The following is an 18,311-nucleotide window of genomic DNA, read 5'->3' as shown; positions in this document are numbered from 1 at the left end:
ACCAGGGAGAAATAGAAACTATGAACAGATCAATTACCAGTACTGAAATTGAATCAGTAATTTAAAAACTCCCAACAAACAAAAGTCCAGGACCAGATGGCTTCACAGGTGAGTTCTACCAAACATTTAGAGAAGAGTTAACACCTATCCTTCTGAAACTATTCCAATGGGACCTGGTTTTGTCTTTCAAGAGTCCCTCTGGACGTGGGCTTTGGAGTCAAGCAGACCTGAGATCAGATTCCACCTCTGCCACTTACTAGCTGAGTTTCTCTGGACGAGTTACTTAACCTCTCTGAGCCTCTGATTCCCCTCTCTGTAAGATAAGGATAATAATGTTTCTCTCAAAGGCTGTAAGAAGAATAAAATTAAACAAGACAGTGGCTAGCATATACATATAGTGTACACTCCATAAATGATCATTATCTTGATCCCTCTTGTTGGTTTAAACTAAGTAGCAGAGACCAACTCTAATTTGCTTTAAATTAAGGGGAATAAATAATTCAGAACTGCAGTTAATCCAAAAAACATTTCTTTTGGGTTACAGGTTGTTTTATTATTTTTTTATTTTCATGGCAGACTTAATTTCCTAATTGTCTCTAGTATTCAAAAGGCTGATATTAAAACAAGAATGTATTTAATTAGATCGTGAAGCTTGGCAGGGGGTAACTTGGCTGAGGGTTAAAATATTTCTGTAGATGATCCAGCAACTGGAGACTTATCACTTCGTTCTGATGATACTTTAGGGCCTTCTCATTTGCAAAGGGCACTTAAACACATTACCCATTTGATCCTGTGAGGTAGGCATTAATATTACCCTTTTCAGAGTGGAAAGATTGAGGCCCAGAGCAGTTAAGTGACTTGCCTAAAGTCACACAGCTAATAAATGTCACAGTTTGAATTTGAACTCAGCTCTTCTGATTTGAAATCTTATCATCTTTCTTCTGCATCATAGCTCTCTTTGTGCTCAACTCCTGGATACTGCAGTGAAGGAGACCACTCCTCACCCTTTGACTGTCCAAGAAGTTCAATCAAAGAAAGTGCTCCTTCTGGAACTCTTTACTCAGGAGAGGTACCAGTTAAAAATATTGAATGATTCCAGAAAGAGCCTGGAGAGTCAGCATGGGGCACACAGGAAACCATGTTTATGGACACAAAAAGGCAGACCCTCATTACACATCCAGTGGGGCAGGCCTGGGTGGGTATGGAGGGGAGGCAGGTCCTGATTCCATGCTGCTGGTCTCAGGATCCCAGGGCTCTCATTCTGGGCCTTCACCTTCACCTCTTCCCTTCCTTCCCCACTCAGGTTCTGACACCTACCTGCCTTTCAGGGAGGGTTGTGGGCAGATTGTCCATTCTTCCTGCTCCCAAAGAAACCATCTAAAGAAGGACTTAGGGCACCAGCTGCTTACTTAGTGCCCTGCACAACACACACACACACACACACACACGCGCACGCACACCTTCCTCATTAACTGATTCCTGCAGCTTGTGCACTTCCAGGGAGGATATCTGCCCATCACCCCATGTTCCTGGGTTCAAGTCCAGGCTCTGCCAGTGTGACCCTTCCTTCACATGGAATGGTTTTTCCATTTTTTAAAAAATTAAACTCTTTACTTTGAGACAATTGTAGATTCACATGCAGTTGTAAGGTTGGCCTATTTTTAAAATGAGTGGTTTGGACCGGATGGCTTCCAGCCCTGACAGGCTGTGGCCCAAGGCACAGTACGTTGTGCAGTGTTGCGGCCTTGCTCTGACTTGTGTTCCCTTCTCATCTGTTTTGTTAGAGTCCGAAGCCTGGTGAGCAGGGTTGGAACTCCATGTAATTGCTGCTTGCTTGGGGCTCCCTTTAAGGAGGGCTAGGGTCTGTGCCCTGACATTACTTCTCATCCAGGGCTCTGACCTGCTTCCTTGGTCCGGATGTTGCTGGAGGGCCCACTGGGCTCCCCAGTGCCCAGGATGTTGCTGGCTAAGACCCGGAACTCATAATCCATCCAGGGCGTGAGGCCCAGCACCTGGGCGGTCTCGGCGTTGCCCTCGATGTTGGCGGGATCTGCAAGGCACCAGGGAGTCAGTGTTCTGCACTTCATTTACTGATCTAGATGGAAAGGGCAGGGACTGGGTATGAATCACTTTTTTATACCCAGCTCTCACGGTGGTACCCGCTATATTAAGAGTTCAATACCTTTTTCAGGAGTGATTGGGAAACTCGTGGACCTCCCTGCCTTGGAGCCTTTGTAAGATGTTGTGTGCATCCCACACCCCCACGAATGTTTTCATTGCCCCATTAATAGTCCTGCCAATGCTTCAAGGGTGCAGACTGAGTGCCTCCCTCTCCAACTCTCTCCCCATTCTTCTGCCGCCTGTGTGACCATCTTCCCTAATGGCCTGGGAGCTCCCTGCAGGCAGGGGGTCTACACTTGTCCCTCTTCGAAGCTCCAGGCTCAGCCTTGGCCTCTGACCCCCAGCACCCCCCCTCGCCCCCCCTACAGCCAGGCCTAATCAGTACTGACCTGGGTGGGGCCTCACACTTACTGGTCCGAACCTGCTTCCACTTCCCTGCTGGTAGAGTACGAGCTTGCAGGGTGTACTTGGCAATGGGGCTGTGGTTGTCAAAGCCACGGCTCCAGCTGAGCTGGACAGTGGTGTCACCGATGTCTCTCACAACCACGCCTCCTGGGGGACCTGGCGGACCTGCACCGAGAGGTCAGAGCAACAAATTTGAGCCAACCTCCTTCAGGCTCGCTTGGGCTGGTGCAGTACCAAGAGGGAGCAGCAGAGGGCGCAGGAAACATACACCGGGTTGGGAGGGCAAGGAATGGGGGCAGTAGTGAGTGGCAGATGGGGTGTTTTGAGGACGAAGGATGTGTCCAAGGCTGGGGGGGTCACAGAGGCTCTCTCACAGAGATGTATATAGATTTCCCAGCATGAGGCTTTGAAACTTCTGGCCTCAGCAAGTTCTCCAGTCTTGGGATGTGTTAGGAGTGGATTTTTTTACAATTTTAGCTTTGGAGAAAGAATATTTTATTCATTTAGGACCTGCGAAGAACCACGGGATGAGTTCAGCTCAACAGACTTGTTAGGAGCCCTTCCCACGGCTTTCAGGGAGAGGTGGGAGTTAGTTAGGGAGCGAGGGTCAGAATAGCCCAGCTGGCCTCTGAGGGTGTCACGGTGGGGGTGGGGTGGGAAACCCATCACCTCGGACCAGGACTGTGGCCTCCTTAGATGCACTGTCCACCACCGTCTGGGCCATGCATGTGTACTTCCCACCGTGGCGCAGCTGGGCGTTCAGGATGGTCAGATCCCCAACCGTCTCCTTCTGCACACGGGGGACAGGAAGCGGGGCGGGTCAGAGGAAGCAGCCCTGGCTAGTGCATGAGTCTGGGGACAGGAGGCGGGGCTCAAGAGTCCCCTGCTCTGTTACTTCCCCAGACCCCTTGCACCTCGCTCTTCCTCTCTGTTCCATGGAAGGGATCAGCTAGTCTCTACTTGGTACCACTGGGGATTAAACGACATTTTTTTTTTTTTTTACAGAAGACAGTCAGTGATGGTTCAAGTTAATGATGTCATCTGCGCTGGGGGGCAGGATAACAAGAGTAGGGGAGTGAGTCTTGCTCGGTGTGTGGAATTCCAGGTTTGACCCTAACCCTCTTCTAAATGCATAGACGTCGGGTGGAATCCGGGGAACTGCCCGTCTAAGGGAGGGTGCTTATGAACCCAGGGATGAGCTTGCCATCATGGCATTCCTGGGGGAAGGGGGAAAAGCTTTGGGGGTGTTGATGGCTCTCGTGGGTCCCCTGTCTGCCCAGAAGGAGGGAGGAGCCCTGGGTTCTCTGGCCTCAGGCCTTACCACACTGGCCCTTCGGTAGTGACCCCCAGGCTTGTCGAAATCGATGGGGAAGTCATCCAGGGTCCAGATGAAGGTGAGGTCCATGGTGGGGTCGTGGGAGGCGTGGCACTGCAGGGTCAGGTTATCTCCCAAGTTGATGTCGGCACTCGAGGGGGCTAGAGTGATCTTGGTTGCATCTGCCAAGACAAAGGGCCCCTGAGTGGAAGGGGAGGAAGTAGGCCCAGGCAGGGGCGGCAGGGCAGGGGGAGAGGCTCTGTCTTGAGCCCCAGGAAAGAGAACAGGCAGCGTGGCCAACAGCATCCTGACCTCCCAGCAGCCCCGCGAGTGCGTGGGAGGGAGGCAGGAGCATATCCTGGATGGCGGTGTTTGGGGGCAGTCCCAAGAGAAACCGAATCCTGGGGTAGCCTCAAAACCAAACTAGGGGCTTCCCTGGTGGCGCAGTGGTTGAGAGTCCGCCTGCCGATGCAGGGCACACGGGTTCGTGCTCCGGTCCGGGAAGATCCCACATGCCGCGGAGCGGCTGGGCCCGTGAGCCATGGCCGCTGAGCCTGCGCGTCCGGAGCCTGTGCTCCGCAACGGGAGAGGCCACAACAGTGAGAGGCCCGTGTACCGCAAAACAAACAAACAAACAAACTAGGAGGAACATGGGAACACAAGAGCCCAATGGTGAGGAGGGACGGCACCCCGTGGTGGCTGAGTCACCAACCTCAGCCAAACCATGGTCCTTACCTCGCACAGACAGGATGCCCGTGCTGTTGGCTTTGCCCATGAAATTCTCAGCAAAGCAGGTATATTTGCCTTCATCTGACCGACTGATGTTTCTTATGATCAAGGTGCCATCCGGAGTTACAGTCACTCTGCAGCAAGGACAGAGCAGATCTGGCCAACCCAGTGACACACTGTAGTCACAGGAAGGGGACTCACCTCCAGGGAGAGAGAGGGTGAGCAGGAATTGCTCAGGTGGGGCGGGGCTTGTACCTGCTGCTGTTGACCAAAATCTCAGTGCCTTTGCTCCAGAGCACCACGGCCTTCGGAGCTGCCCTGGGCTGACAGGGGATAACGATCTCTCCCCCTCGGGCTGCGGGGATCAGACGCCTTACAGGATTCAGCCTAAAGTCGGGGGCAAGTGCTGGAAGGAAGGGGGAGCGCCCCACAGTCACGCAGGGAATCAAACCAGCACTCGTTGCCCTGGAGTCAGATGTCACCTGGCTACATGTTAAACATTTTATGTTCCCTCTATGGCCAATCCACGAGTGACCCCTAGCAGCACCACTTCCAAAATAGTCAGGATCCAGCCCCTTCTCATCACCCCCACTGCCACCAGATCTCTGCTGGTTGGCCTTCCTGATTTTGCATTTTCTTTCTACAATCTCTTCTCCACCCAGCTGCCAGGAATATCATTTTAAAAACACAAAACAGACACTCAGAATGAAGTCCAACGCCTCCCAAGGGCTCACAAAGGAGTCCCTACCTCTCTGATCACATCTTGCTCCATTCCTTCCCTCACTTATTGTGCTCTATCACCTGGGTCATTTTTTTCCTCTTCTTTTTTTGGTTCCGTGAAGATGACATGATTTTTCCTGCCTCAGGACCTTTGCACTTACTATACATTTCGCTTGGAAAGCCCCCAGATCTTCACATGGTTGGTTCACATCCCAAATGCAACTTCTTCAGAGAGGTCTTCCCTGACCACCCCCTCTAACTGGCCCACCTTACCCACAGCACTCTGCAGGATTTTCTTTACTGTATTTTTTATGGCTGTCTGAAATTATTTAATTGTTTGATTTTGTGTTTATTTGCCCCCCTCTCTCCACTGGATTGTAAGATACTTGAAGGCAGAGACCTTATTTTTCGCGTTCACTTCTTAGGAGGTGTTGAAGAAATATTGGTTGAATGAATGAATGAGTCTTAGTTAAGCCTCACTACAACTGGATGAGGTAGGTACCGTTCTGTCCATTTTACAGATGAGGAAACAGACTACAAGCTTAAGTCACACATCTAAGGATACTGGACTAGCTGACATTTACTGGGCAGCTGTTATGTGATGGGCAGGTTCTTTATGCTTTAGCTCTATCATCTCCCTTCATCCCCACAGCAGCTGTATGAGGGCTGGGCTATTATTACCCACATTTTATTATTCAAGAAACTGAAACACAAAGAGATTAATAACTTGCCGAAGGTCACACAGGCAAAGGGGCTGCATTAAACCCAAATCTAGCTGATTTGGTTTTCAGTGACTTTTGCCACTTTTTTTTCATGGCGGCAGACATTTCCTTTTCCACGTCAGACGCGGGTCAAGCCAGAGACCCTGTCCTCTGGGAGCTCCATCTAGTGTCTCATCTCCTGTCTTAAATCCCTGAGTTCTACTCAGAAGCTGTTGGAAAACTAAGGAAAACTGCCAGGTGAGTGTGTGCATTTAGAAATGCTGCAACTCACAACCCCTAACGCCCCCCACCTGGGTGTCCCCGGGGACGTCCTCTCTCCCTGGGCCCCTTACCTTGCACGGCCAGCTCGGCACTGGCGTAGATGGTGCCGTGCTTGTTCTCCGCCACACACTGGTACATGCCTGAGTCCTCCAGGCTCAGCTTGGAGAATCGCAAGTCTCCGGCCAGCACTTCTACCCGGGCCTGTGCAGAAGATCAGGACCACTGGGTGGGGGCTTATGGGGTGGATGCAGTGGAGACTGGGCTGCCTGGAGGGGGCGCCTGTATGCCCAGTCCTATCCAGGGCCACCTGGAATCCCAGGACGCACAGATTCCCCTGGCCTCCCCGCACGTCTGCGCACGGAAGCCAGAGGGGCAAGTGACACACTCAGGACCACATAGTGCTTTTGTGGCTGAGTTGGGCCTGAACTCAGGTCCCTGGACCCTCCACACTCTATCCAGTTGACCAGCCTGAGGCCATGTGACTCTGGGATGGAGAGAAGCACCTAGAACTACCCTGTGGCACCCTAATTGGCCCAGAAGGGTTGCCAGTGTGTGGAAGAGGAGGAGATCTGGAGGGTGAGGGAACCAGGTGAGCAGAGGAAGGTGTGCTGGGTGTGTGGAAGGAAGCCCCAGGTCTCCTACCTGGGAGGCCAGAGGATCCCCATCCCGAAGCCAGCGAACTGTGGGCCGGGGCTTGCCGGCGGCTGCGCATTCCCAGTGCAGGTTGGAACCGATGTCAGCCTCCATGTCTGAGATCACCTTGAGCCACTCGGGCTGAGCTGCGGGGAGCAAGGGAGAGCAAGGCTGGGGAGGGGCTGGGGAGGAGCTGGGAGGAGCTCCGCGAATTAACTGGACTGGATTTGCAGGGCTGCAGCTCCTGCGCCAGACAGCAGAGGGCGCCAGCCGCATTCCGGGGTGGGGAGAAGCAGGTTCAAGACAACTGGCACTGCCAGTAACTCTTTTAGCTGACTTAAGTCATTCTAATGCTTTCCATGTGCTTTCTGCAACCTTGACTGAAGCTCTGAGCTGACCACAGCACCAGCCTCGTCTGGTCCCATACCCAGTGCACCCCGTGGGCAGGAAAGTTTCAGCAAGGGGCTGCCTAATCTCCTCCCTGACTTTTGGGTCGGCTTCCTCAAGGACAGGGGAAGGCAGGCGGCGAGGGTGTCCGGCTCTGTACCCTGCACGATGATGCGGCCCTGGACGGTGTCGCGGCCCTTGGAGTTCTCCGCCTCACACTCGTAGGTGCCTTCGTCCTCGAAGCCTACGCTGGGGATCTGCAGGGTGGGCTCGGCTGTGGCCCACTGTGGTGACAAGGAGCCATCCACTTTGCGCCACTTGATCCTGGGGACGGGGCTGGCAGGGGAGACAAAGCCAGAGGGGGTGGGCTGAGCTAGGCAGACTCCCTTGTGCCTGCAACTCCTCCCCCAACCCAGGTCCCCCTGAGATGCTGGGCAGGTGGGGACGACGGGGAGGAGGGCCGGGAAGAGACAGAGGGAGAGCGGCCAGGAGAGGAGGAGCCTCTCCCAGGGAGGCTCAGAGCATAGGTGGTCTGTTCCCTGAAGCTGACTTGCCCTCCCTGCCTGACCCCACCCTGCCCTGGCCTCTTCTGGGCCTGCCCTCCTCAGCAGCGGCCTGCAACCTGGTTCTTTATGGGTCCCCTTCCTCCTCTCCCCAACAGGGCCTTGCCTCTACTTTTCAAAGGGGATTAAGTTGTTAGTAATCTGTGTACTAAAATGGACTGAGGTATCAGTGAGTCTTACAGGGTAACGCATTACCCTTCATGTGTTTTAAATATGGATTTTCTGGAAGCCCAATAACTTTCCACAAAGCAGGGGGCATCTTGGGTAACCACAGGAGATATGTGAGGGAGGAGGGGACCAATGCACAAATCACATTCTTTCATTCATTCTACAAACATTTATTGAGTACCTGCTATTTGCTTAGCCCTGTTCCAGTGAGTCCTTTTTCTGAGAGAGTAAGAGTTCTATTATACATTTTCTATTTTAGGAGATAACTGTTAGCATCCATAGAATACTTACTAAATACCAGATGCTATTCTAAGCACTGTACATATATTAATTCATTCAATCCTCATAACAACCCCATGAGGTAGGTACTATTATTATCACCATGTACAAATAGGGAAACTGAGGCACAGAGAGGTTAAGTGGTTTACCCAAGGTCTCCCAGCCAGCAAGTGACAGAGCTAGTAGTTGAATGAGGCAGGCTGGGTTGGGGTCCATGCACCATGCTACCTGCCCTCAGCCTGGGGTGTTGTATAAGCTGCCTGAGCCTATCATGCACGTTGCTGGGAAGATGCCTAACCCAGAGAGTTAGTGCTCAGTGAGTGGCGGTTGCTACCCACCGTAGGTCCGGCGCTCTGCTAGACCCTGCGAAGGCACCGAGATGACTGAGAGCCGGCCCTGCCTGCCCTCTCCCTGAGGGGCTCTGAGAGGCTGTGCCCTGGCCTGTCCCCTCCCTCCCGCACCACTCACTTCCCGAAGGCGAAGCACTCCAGGGTGACCTGCTGCCCCACCAGCGCATAGGTCTCTGCTGGGAACCGGGCCTTGATGCTGGGGGCAAAGAGCCTGGTGTCTGGGGAGAGAGGGTTCACACATCAGATCCAGATCAGGTGCTCCTGTGCTTAGGATCTCAGCACAACTCAGAGCCCACACTTTCTTGACTCCCTTTCCCCTTGGGGGCATGCAGCAAGGGTCTGAGGCCATGTAGCAGGAAGACCCTGGGGTCCAGCCCCAGACCCTGTGCCCTTTGAGCTGCTCTTCACAACTTCAAAGGGAAGACCCCCTTTCCCAACGCCCCTTGACCCCTTCAGCTCCCTCCTCCTCGCCTTGCCCACTGACCCTGACCTTCCGCAGCCAGGTTGAGCTGAGCAAACTTGCTGAAGACGCTCTTGGTGGAGAAATCCATGTGGCTTGTGGCCAGGCAGGAGTAGTTGCCCAAGTCTGAGGCATTGGTCCGGGCAATGTACAGGTTCCCTGTGGTCTGGGACACGAAGTGACGCCCATCCGTAGGGATGAAGTTGGGGAACTCGTTGAGGAGCCAGCGGTAGGACAAGCCTAGGAATGGGGAGTTTGAGGAAACCGGGGGTACTGGGCTAATGGAGCAACTCTGGGTAGGACCTCAACGCGCTGCTGGGGATCCGTAGACCCTGTCCTGAGAGCCCCTGTGCTCTGAACTGGGGCTGAGGGGAGACCTAGAGGGAAGATGTGACTTTATCTCTGCCCTCAGGGAGTGCTGTCTGCTGGGGAAACAGCCCCTGCCCTTGGGGACCTCCCAGTCTGATGGGGGGTGGGGCACAGAATCATTTAGAGTTGGGCACCCCGGGATCAGTGCTTCCAAGGGTCACTCACCACCTCTTATTCCACCCCTCTTCTGCTGAGCGGCCAGAAGCCCCTCCTGTGCCCTCTGTCTAACATGGCCCAGGGGCCTGACTCACCTGGGTAGTGGGCGGGTGGGTTACAGGGCAACATCACACCCCAACCTTCATGGGTTTTCACTGGGTCTCGCTCCTCCTTGGAGAATTCCTGCAGGACTGGAGGTGGAGACCGTGTGCTCAGGCGCTGTCCTCCAAGCCTGGGGGACCCTCCCTCCCCAGCTCAGGCTCCATGGGGAAGTAGTCACCCGCCCTTCTGGACACTTTTTCCAGCCCTGTCTTCTCTACCCCAAAGCGTCCCGGGAACCCCGTGGGGCTCACAGCCAAAGCGGAGGACAGCCTCCCTGCTGACGACGGTGCCCACTGGGTTGGAGGCCAGGCACTGGTAGACGCCGGCGTCCTGGGCTTTGGTGGGGTTCATGATGACTAGGTTGCCCCCGACCAGCTGGTGGCGGGAGCCTGGCTCCAGCTTCATCTCGGTGCCATTCATCTTCCACCTGCAGAGGGGGCGGAGAGGGGCTGATGTGACGAACAATTGCCCACTGCCCAGGGCCTCCCAGCACCACTGCGAGGGTCTTACCTGTAGGTGGCCGGAGGGCTGGCCCGGGCACGGCATGCCAGTGTCACCTTTTCCTCAGTGGACTCCTCTGGGAATAGCAGACCGAGGGGCTGGTCTTCAAAGACAGGCCCAAAGGTGGCCGGGGATCCCCAGGCTGAGCTCCAAGCTGCAGATGGGGGACACCACCAGAGGTCTCAGGGCCTAGGGGCCAGCTGGAGCCTGGCCTCCAGGGCAGCGCTGTCCAACAGAACTTTTGGCAGTGATGGAAAGGTTCCATTTTCTGCCCTGTCCAGTACCGTAGCTATTTACCATTAGCCACTGTGCCCCTGAAATATGGCTAGTGCAGCTGAGGAACCAGATTTTAAATTTTATTTAATTATAATTAATTAAAATTTGAATTTCAATAGGTTGGGCAGACCCCATCTAGTCACTTAGTTCAGTCAGTCACCCCTCCTATACTCAGATATTGAGTACCTGCTGTATACTTAGCACTGGGCGAGGCCCTGTGTAGCAAAATGAGTAAGACACAGTCCTTCTTCCTCAAGGAGCTTGCGATCCAGGGAGGAAGACAGAAAACTGACAGTAGGTGAGAGCCATAATAGTGGTTTAGGTTCAAGAGCAGGGACCCTCGGAGTGGAAGCAGTCAGGGGACTCATGGAAGAGCTGACCTGCAGAGTGTGAGATGGGCCTTGAGAGGTGCATGGGAGCCACGGGCTAAAAAGGGGGAGAGAGGAGGTGTGGCCCTGGAGCCTAGTGCTCCTTCTGGGGAGGGCGTCCTGAGAGAACGTGCTCTGGCCCTGGGCCTCTATTAGCTGTTACAGGACCCTTCTAAGCCTCAGCGTCTTCACCTGTGAAATGGAAAGAAGATGAACCCCCCTCCCAGGTTCTGTAGCAGGGTTCAGCTTGACACAGGGTGTGTACTCAGCCACTGTCTCCTGGACCCAAGTGAGGGGGCCGGGTGGGGGTCAGGGGAAGAGGAAGGCTCAGTGGTGGGTGGATGACGTACACGTTGCTTTGGGGCATTTTATAAAATTCCATTGTGACATTTCAAGAAAGAGAGGCCCAGAAAAGGGAGCGACTTGCCCACAGTCACAGGGCAAGCCTGTGGCACGCGCAGCTCTAGACCTCGGGTTCCTGAATTTGCTGGGCAGATGGGTATCCCGCATGCAAATGGCATTTTCCTGCCTGGCCCCCTCCCGGGGCAGATGCCTTGCTCTCCATGTCCCCTTGTCCAGGCTCACCGGGGCAGGGTCTGAGAGGCAGAGGGCAGTGTTTCACATCTGCCTCTGTTTGCTGACTGGTGTGGCCGGTCATTCTTTGCCTTTGTGGTGTCAGGCAGGAGCCAGGCCACCCCTAATTGGCTCCTAACCCTCCAGGAAGCCGATTTCAGGCCCTCCTTGGTGGGTCGTGGGGAGATCCCCATTAACCAATTAGTGCCTGCTCTCCTGGTGCATCCAGCTGTCAGCCCTAGTCCAGGGGTGGGGGTGGGTCCCATGCCACAGCTGAGGCCCAGCCTTGGACCCCTGGGAGTGATGGCAGCTGTTAAGCAGCTCTCAGAATGAGGAAGGAGGCAGGGCTCCCTGAAATGGCATCCCCCATCCGCCCTCCCCACCACCCATCACTATCCCTCATTGCCGCCCCAGGCCTCGGAGATGGCGGCGCATCATCTTGGCTGGAGAGCCCAGCTTAATCCTAAGTTAATGATGGTGGTGGAGCGTAGGGACCCCTGCCCCAGCTGGGACTGCCGGGAGGGGAGGGAAAGGAGGGGTAGCGGAGGCAGCCAGGCTGCTGGGAACAACCTTGCATAATAGCAGCTTCCAGTAACTCTGTCTGGATGGTGGTGGGGGGAGGGGGGCGGATGGTGGCTGAGTGGGCCTGGGGCACACTGATACTTTAAGCTTCCAGAAAAAGCTTTCTCTCCGGCATTCAGCCATATACACACCCTCACCCAATATCCACAGACACATGCTTTCCACCTCTCACGTATACACACTTCCTTATATGCACACAGACGTCACACATATATACATACATGACTCTCTAAGCTACTCCAGTAGTCAGATATACACATTTATATACACATCCGTTCCCATGCACATATGGCTACAAATGTCCACGTATACTTATTTATATCTACATCTAGGCATTCATAATAACAAAATAGATGCTATTTATTGAGGGCTAACCCTTTACCAAATACCATGCTCCACATTTCTTTCTCATAACCTCTTTACAAAGTAGGCAGTGCCATTTTCTCGTTTGGCTAATGTGAAAACTGAGACTTCGAAGGTTAAATAACTTGCCCCAAGTCACACAGAGAAGGAGCAGATCTAGGGGTGTGGACCCTGGCCAGCCTCCCCCCATAGCCAGCGTCCTTAACCACAGGGCTCAGAATTCTTGACTTCAGTTTCCCATCAGGACCATCAGATGCTGTTCCATCCTGGAGGTACTGAATCAGAATCTCTAGGAGTGAGGCCCAGGAATCTAGATTTTAAAAGCGCCTCACGGGCATTCTGAAGAGCGGATAGAGTTGAGAGCCATGCACTGTGTGTAAGGCCTTCTATACACATTCATCATGCCCCCAAATGTAGCATGTCCTCCATGCAATAATAACGCACTCACATCTCCACCCTCTCAAACATCCACAGACACACCCTCACTCACCCCACACCTCCATCTGAAACTACACACACATCCACCCACACATGCACTTTTTCTCTCTCTCTCACACACACACACACACACACACACTCCCAGGGAAAGCCACCCACTCTGTGCTGTCCCTGTTCGGCATCCTCTCTGATTCTCTCCTGATTCCCTATCCTGACAACTCTGCTCCCCCAAACACAGGTATCAGGATCTCATGGAGGAAGGAGATTAGGGAGCTGAGACCGTGGAGGGGAAGCCATGCTGCCCTTCTTTGCACTGGGGTGCAGGAATCCAAAGCTGCATCCCCAGGGTAGGTGCGCAAAGACAGCCAAGAGCGGAGGCCCCTTCCTAGGGGGTGGGAAGAGCCATGGGATGTTCCGCTCCTGCCTCTGCGGTTGCTGGAGGTGGCAGACCAGGTCCCGTCTCCCTTGGCCTTCCTGCCTCTCTGGGTCTATGAACCGCGGAGGCTGCACATACTACTTACCTCAGATGATGGGGTCCCAGCACTGACTGACCCTGAGGGTGGGGAACGCGGAGGAGCCCGGGTACGTCCGCCACTCTCTCTGGGGTGGGTGTCTCCTGCCCCTTGCAGCCTGGGCTCCCCACCCCAGCAGCTCCTCCAGACCTGGGGGGCCCTGGCACTGGGAGCTAGGCCTGGAGCTGGGGGCCTGGGAGGCTCCCCTATTTCCCAGCAGCCTCACTGACTTGGATGCTGGGTTGGGAGGCGGTTAGGACATAATGAGAACATCTGAAACTATGCCAGTGGAGTCCTTCCCTGGTGAGACGAAAAATTTTAAATGTGCTGGTTGCAGCCTTGCAGGGGCTGTGGGGTGGGGGTGGGGTGGGTGGAGCCTGAGGTATAGCTAGAACTCCAGAAGGACACCAGAGGATGGGTAGCCTTTCTCCCACGGAGATCTTTAAGGGAAAAAGAAACGTCTATTGATCTGGGCTGAGGGTCAGGGCAGAGAGGCCAAGCAGGGGTTCCAGCAGGCCCCTCCGAGCAGCAGCAGGCTGTTGGAAAGTTTCCCCAGCTCAGACAGCCTGGGGCTCCCATACCGCCTCCCTAGCCCACTCTCCAGAATCCAGCCAGCCGGGCCTCTTGTGCTGCACTGCTCGGTTTTCCGTACCCTCCTTTTCCTTCTGCCAAACGCCTTCCTCCCCTCTCCCCACTTGAAGCATCCCTGGCATGAGAACTTTTGCTTGGGTCCCTCTTGCCTTTTTCCTGGGCCACGCCCTGCTCTGCCTCACCTCTTCCCAGATCCCGTTCCACATTTGGTCCATTTGCCAGGCTTCACTGTTGTCCTGAGGAGCCCTCCCAGAGTTGTGTGGTCAGGGCACCCTAGAGCAGTACTATCCAATAGAACTTTCCGTGATGATGGAAATATTCTATAAACGGTGCTATCCAATACGGCTATGAGGCCTTGAAATGTGGCTAGTACAACTAAGCAACTAATTTTAAATTTAATCTTGCAGCCTTAAGAGGCTGCAACTCTGGGCTGATGTCATGGAGATCTGGTTGTGCCATAGTCTCGCTGTGTGACCCCGGGCAAGTCCCTCACCCTCTCTGGATCATCTACAATACGACAAAGACTCATTCCCTCTCCTCCTAATCTCAAAGGGAAAGTAAACTCCACAAACAGGAAACTTTTATAAGGAAATGGCCTCAAACTGAAGTGCCACAGCAGTGCAATCAATTATTTCTGTAGTCATCACTAACATAATAGCAATGATATAACGCTGTGATCATGCCTGCTAGGCTTCGGAGTCCAGACAAGCCCTCTTACCTGGAGTGGAGACAAGGGCCACAGCGGCCAGCATTAGCAAGTGTGATTTCCTCCCGGCAGGTGTCCCCATGGTGAGCATTCCAGGCAGAAGTGGGAAGCGGAGGAGAGGAGCCTCAGCCCTGCACAGGGAGAGTCTGGCTGGAGGCTGAGAAGGACCTAGGGAGGCAGAAAGACGGGGGAGGACTCTGAGCTGAGGAGCGCCCCTGCCAGCTCCAGGTACATCTGGGTCGGCGATGCTTTTGCCTCAGCCTGGGGAGAGGCTGGAATTGCTCTCACCCTCCCCAGGGCCCCAGGGGAAGGGGCTTGGCCATTACCAAGGAACTCTTCCCAGGGCCGAGTGCCTCCTGCTGGCCCCCTGGGAGTCTGGCTCTGCCCTGTACCCTCACCCCACCTCCCGTGCAGCCAGCAGGGTGTTGCTCAGGGAGTGAAAGCAGTGACTAATTGGGAGGCAAGAAGCCAGCGCCTGCTCACCCGGTAATAGCTCTCAGTGCAGGGCCAGAAGAGAGCACGGCCCGTGCCTGGGTTTGGGGAACTAGTAACATCTTCTAGGAATCGGGCCCGCTTTCCCCTGCCCCGCACACAGCTGCCTGGGTTGGGGGTAATAAGCCCCTCTGGGAGCTGCAGCAAGTCTCTGGGAACCAGCCTGTTTTTCTACCAGTGAGGAGGAGTTTCATTGATGAGTCCACACCCTCTCACCTGGACCCCAGGTAAGGCGCTTAGGTACTGTACATGATGGAGCCATAACCTTGGCCCCCTTAGTAAGGTTTCCCAACCAGATGGGCTAGTGGGCCTGGACAGGCCTTCTGGGCCGAAAGAGTTAACGCAGCTCCTAGAGGAGCCTCCCTCTTGCCGAGATGAGCAGAGATTTGGTTAAATCCTGGAGCCCTGAAGAACCTGCTCCCTGGGGGGCACCGAGAGCAAATCAGAGCCCCCGTCCATCAGTCTGAGAGAGGGGGGCCTCATCCTGGGGGGAGAGCAGGTCCAGCCTTCCACCAACTCCCCATCTCCAGGCTGTCTTGCCCAGTTTGGGGTGGGGGGAGTGTGGAATCTCAGGGGCCTGCTTCTTGGTTATCAGACTGAGTCTGGGTCACTGGGCTCCCAGGCTACTGGGAGCCAGATCACCCTGCTGCATATTCTGCTTCTCTGCCCTGCTACCTGCTTTGCAGAAAACTAAGAGCAGAAGGAGGGGATCTAAGGTTGAGGGAGAGAGCCCGGCTGGGGGCTCTTCCACTAATTGGCTTCAAGACCCATGCCATCTCTGTGCCTCAGCGTCCTCATCTGTAAAATGGGTGCTCTCTAGCGTCTCTTCCAGCTCTGAGACTGTGATTCTCCCAGAGAGTGCAGGGTGGCCGAGGGCCTGGGAACGCTGCCCCTGGGTGGGAGTGGGGAGGTGGAGATGGCAGGCTGCTGATGACCTGAGTCTGCCTCTAGGGCCAGTGCAGAGTCCGAAGACCGGTGCAAACTCAGGATCTCCCGGCCTCACTGCGGGCTCTATTCCCCAGGAAATAGAGGGCTCCCAAATGCCCTTAAACCTCAATATTGATCACCACCACCCGTTCCTGCCTTCCCAACAGCCACAGCTGGCACCGAAGGAGTAGGCGGGGGGTGGGGGGAAGAGAGGGGAGAAGTGGGCCCAGGGCCCGTCAGGGAGGATATAGGCTGAGAAGCTTGGTGTTCCGATTTGAGTGGCGGGAGTGGTGTTTAAACAGATGGCACTCCCTCCCCCGCCCCAACTCCAGCCTCATACCCACCTCCCTGTGTCAGGAAGGGGGCCAGGTGCCACCTCTCCACCTGTCCCTCCCTATCCTTGCCACTTTCAGTTCCAGGCTTGAACCCAGAGGTTCAGCACTTCCAGCCCGTCCAACACGCCCCCAGCACCCTCAGCGCAGAATAGGTATCACTTGTGTGTTGTACTTAACTGCTTGAGAACAGCTGTGATTGTGTGCCTCCATGTCACATGCTCACACTCACACTCACACAGTGGGCTGACCAGTCTTCAGTGCTGCCCAAGGGCAACCCCAGGGCACACACACAAACACACACACACACACACACCCCTCATACTCCCTCTCACACACATTGTCTCTCACTCACACACTCCCTCCCTCTCTTACACACATACACTCTCACACATGCTCTCAGGTTACTGGGGTCAGCAGGGTGCTTAGCCATGGAAGAATCTAGAAGCAGGACCCTGGATGTTACACAAATGCAGGAAGCTGTCCTCATGATAGGGAGCCACTGGGGCACTGGGAACCACAACAGGCGTTGGAATCGATGGACAGGAGTTGGTGACCTTGGCTTCATCTCCTAACAGTGTTGGGAGCTTGGACAAGTTCTCTCCCCTGGTGGACCTCAGTTTTCTCATCTGCACAGTGGAGATCGTAACACTTCCTTTGCAGAGCTGTTCTGAGTGTTGAGTGAGGTACAGAGTGCCCTGCAGAGGCAGTCTTGGGGCTGTTTGGACTTGCCTTCGGGTAGCGGTGGGGATAGGGGCGTGGAGAGAAGATGGGGCACCAGGCCCCCTCCCCACTTCAGCCAGAGCAACTCCACTTATACTTGCTTTATCTGCTGGACTTCCCTCTGGGGTTCCCTTTACTCAAAGGTTTCCGCAGCTCCGAAGAGTCTGAAAAATGCCCCTTTGGCACAGGTGTGCCCCGTCCGGAGTCTGGCACAGAGAAGGTGCTCAGTCATTGTTTGCTTCCTGCCCTTTGTCTGCCTGCCAGTCTTGAGAGCTCAGCGAGGGGGTAGGGTGTGGGCTCGGGGAGACAGGCACTTATCCTGAGTGTGTCCGAGCAAAACGGAAACAGACGGGCAGGGACCTGTGGCCGGGGCTGGAGACTCCAGGGACGAGTCTGCTGCTGCCTGTCTGCTGTTGCCCACCAGCAGTGCTGGAGAGAGTGGGGTGGGTGTGCGTGTGTGCGTGTGTACGCATGTATGTGATGTTTGTGCGTATCTGTGTGTTCTGTCTCTATGTCCCTGTGTACATGTGTGGTCTGGTCTTGTGTCTCTGTGTATATGCATGTGTCTGTGTATGAGTATATCTGGTCTTTGTGTATTGAATATATGCCTCTGTGTGTGTGTGTATCTGTGTGTCTGTGTCTTGTGTCCCAGCCCTGCCTTGTTTCCCGGTGATCTACCAGGAGCCCTGCACCCTGGATCATTCACCTCCACCCCACAGTGGTCAGAATTATCTGTTATCTCTCTTATTACCATACATCATGGATAATACAATCCCTCTGTTCATCCTAAACTTCGATTTAATCCTGGACTTTTATCAGTCACTTCTGGGCTCAAGGGCCCTGGGCACCCCCTGGGGCCTGAGACCTGCAGCCTCAGAGGAGACATGGGTCAGGGAGGGGCTGGTACCAGGAAGCACCTAGGGTTGCCCTCGGGGAGCATTAGAGGCTGATCAACCCAATCAGATGTACATTGAGCCAAGCCCACTCCGTGCTAAGGCCTTGTGTGAACGCACATCCCCACCCCCCCCCAGGGCTTGGGTCAAAGGTTGGAGCTTATTTCCTCCCTGACACGAGGCAGTTGGCATGCAGCCTTGCCCTGCGTCCATTCCCACTGCGTATTTAACACCATGTGCCAGGCATTGTGCTAAGTGCTGGGGAGGCAGGAATAAAAACACCGCCTTTGCTGA

General features: G+C 54.6%; 1 protein-coding gene across 1 annotated transcript in view; it reads right to left on the bottom strand.

Moving 5' to 3' along the window:
- The window catches only part of CNTN2 (contactin 2), a 31,965-nt gene that overhangs the window by 8,253 nt on the left and 5,401 nt on the right, over nucleotides 1-18,311 (bottom strand). Inside the window, exons 2-16 of the mRNA XM_029230653.1 lie at nucleotides 14,663-14,818; nucleotides 10,251-10,395; nucleotides 9,992-10,167; nucleotides 9,734-9,829; nucleotides 9,144-9,353; nucleotides 8,772-8,871; nucleotides 7,454-7,629; nucleotides 6,916-7,052; nucleotides 6,345-6,474; nucleotides 4,826-4,976; nucleotides 4,577-4,704; nucleotides 3,848-4,023; nucleotides 3,196-3,316; nucleotides 2,533-2,691; nucleotides 1,901-2,050 (exon numbers count right to left, since the gene is read on the bottom strand). Of these exons, the coding sequence (XP_029086486.1) occupies nucleotides 1,901-2,050; nucleotides 2,533-2,691; nucleotides 3,196-3,316; nucleotides 3,848-4,023; nucleotides 4,577-4,704; nucleotides 4,826-4,976; nucleotides 6,345-6,474; nucleotides 6,916-7,052; nucleotides 7,454-7,629; nucleotides 8,772-8,871; nucleotides 9,144-9,353; nucleotides 9,734-9,829; nucleotides 9,992-10,167; nucleotides 10,251-10,395; nucleotides 14,663-14,741 (2,134 nt within the window). The 5' untranslated portion in view covers nucleotides 14,742-14,818. The remainder of the gene's footprint in view (nucleotides 1-1,900; nucleotides 2,051-2,532; nucleotides 2,692-3,195; nucleotides 3,317-3,847; nucleotides 4,024-4,576; nucleotides 4,705-4,825; nucleotides 4,977-6,344; nucleotides 6,475-6,915; nucleotides 7,053-7,453; nucleotides 7,630-8,771; nucleotides 8,872-9,143; nucleotides 9,354-9,733; nucleotides 9,830-9,991; nucleotides 10,168-10,250; nucleotides 10,396-14,662; nucleotides 14,819-18,311) is intronic.

The sequence above is a fragment of the Monodon monoceros genome, unplaced genomic scaffold (assembly GCF_005190385.1).
Source record: "Monodon monoceros isolate NGI ecotype Baffin Bay Population unplaced genomic scaffold, NGI_Narwhal_1 Super_Scaffold_18, whole genome shotgun sequence".
Classification (NCBI taxonomy): domain Eukaryota; kingdom Metazoa; phylum Chordata; class Mammalia; order Artiodactyla; family Monodontidae; genus Monodon; species Monodon monoceros.
This window is presented reverse-complemented; position numbering and strand designations above follow the sequence as displayed.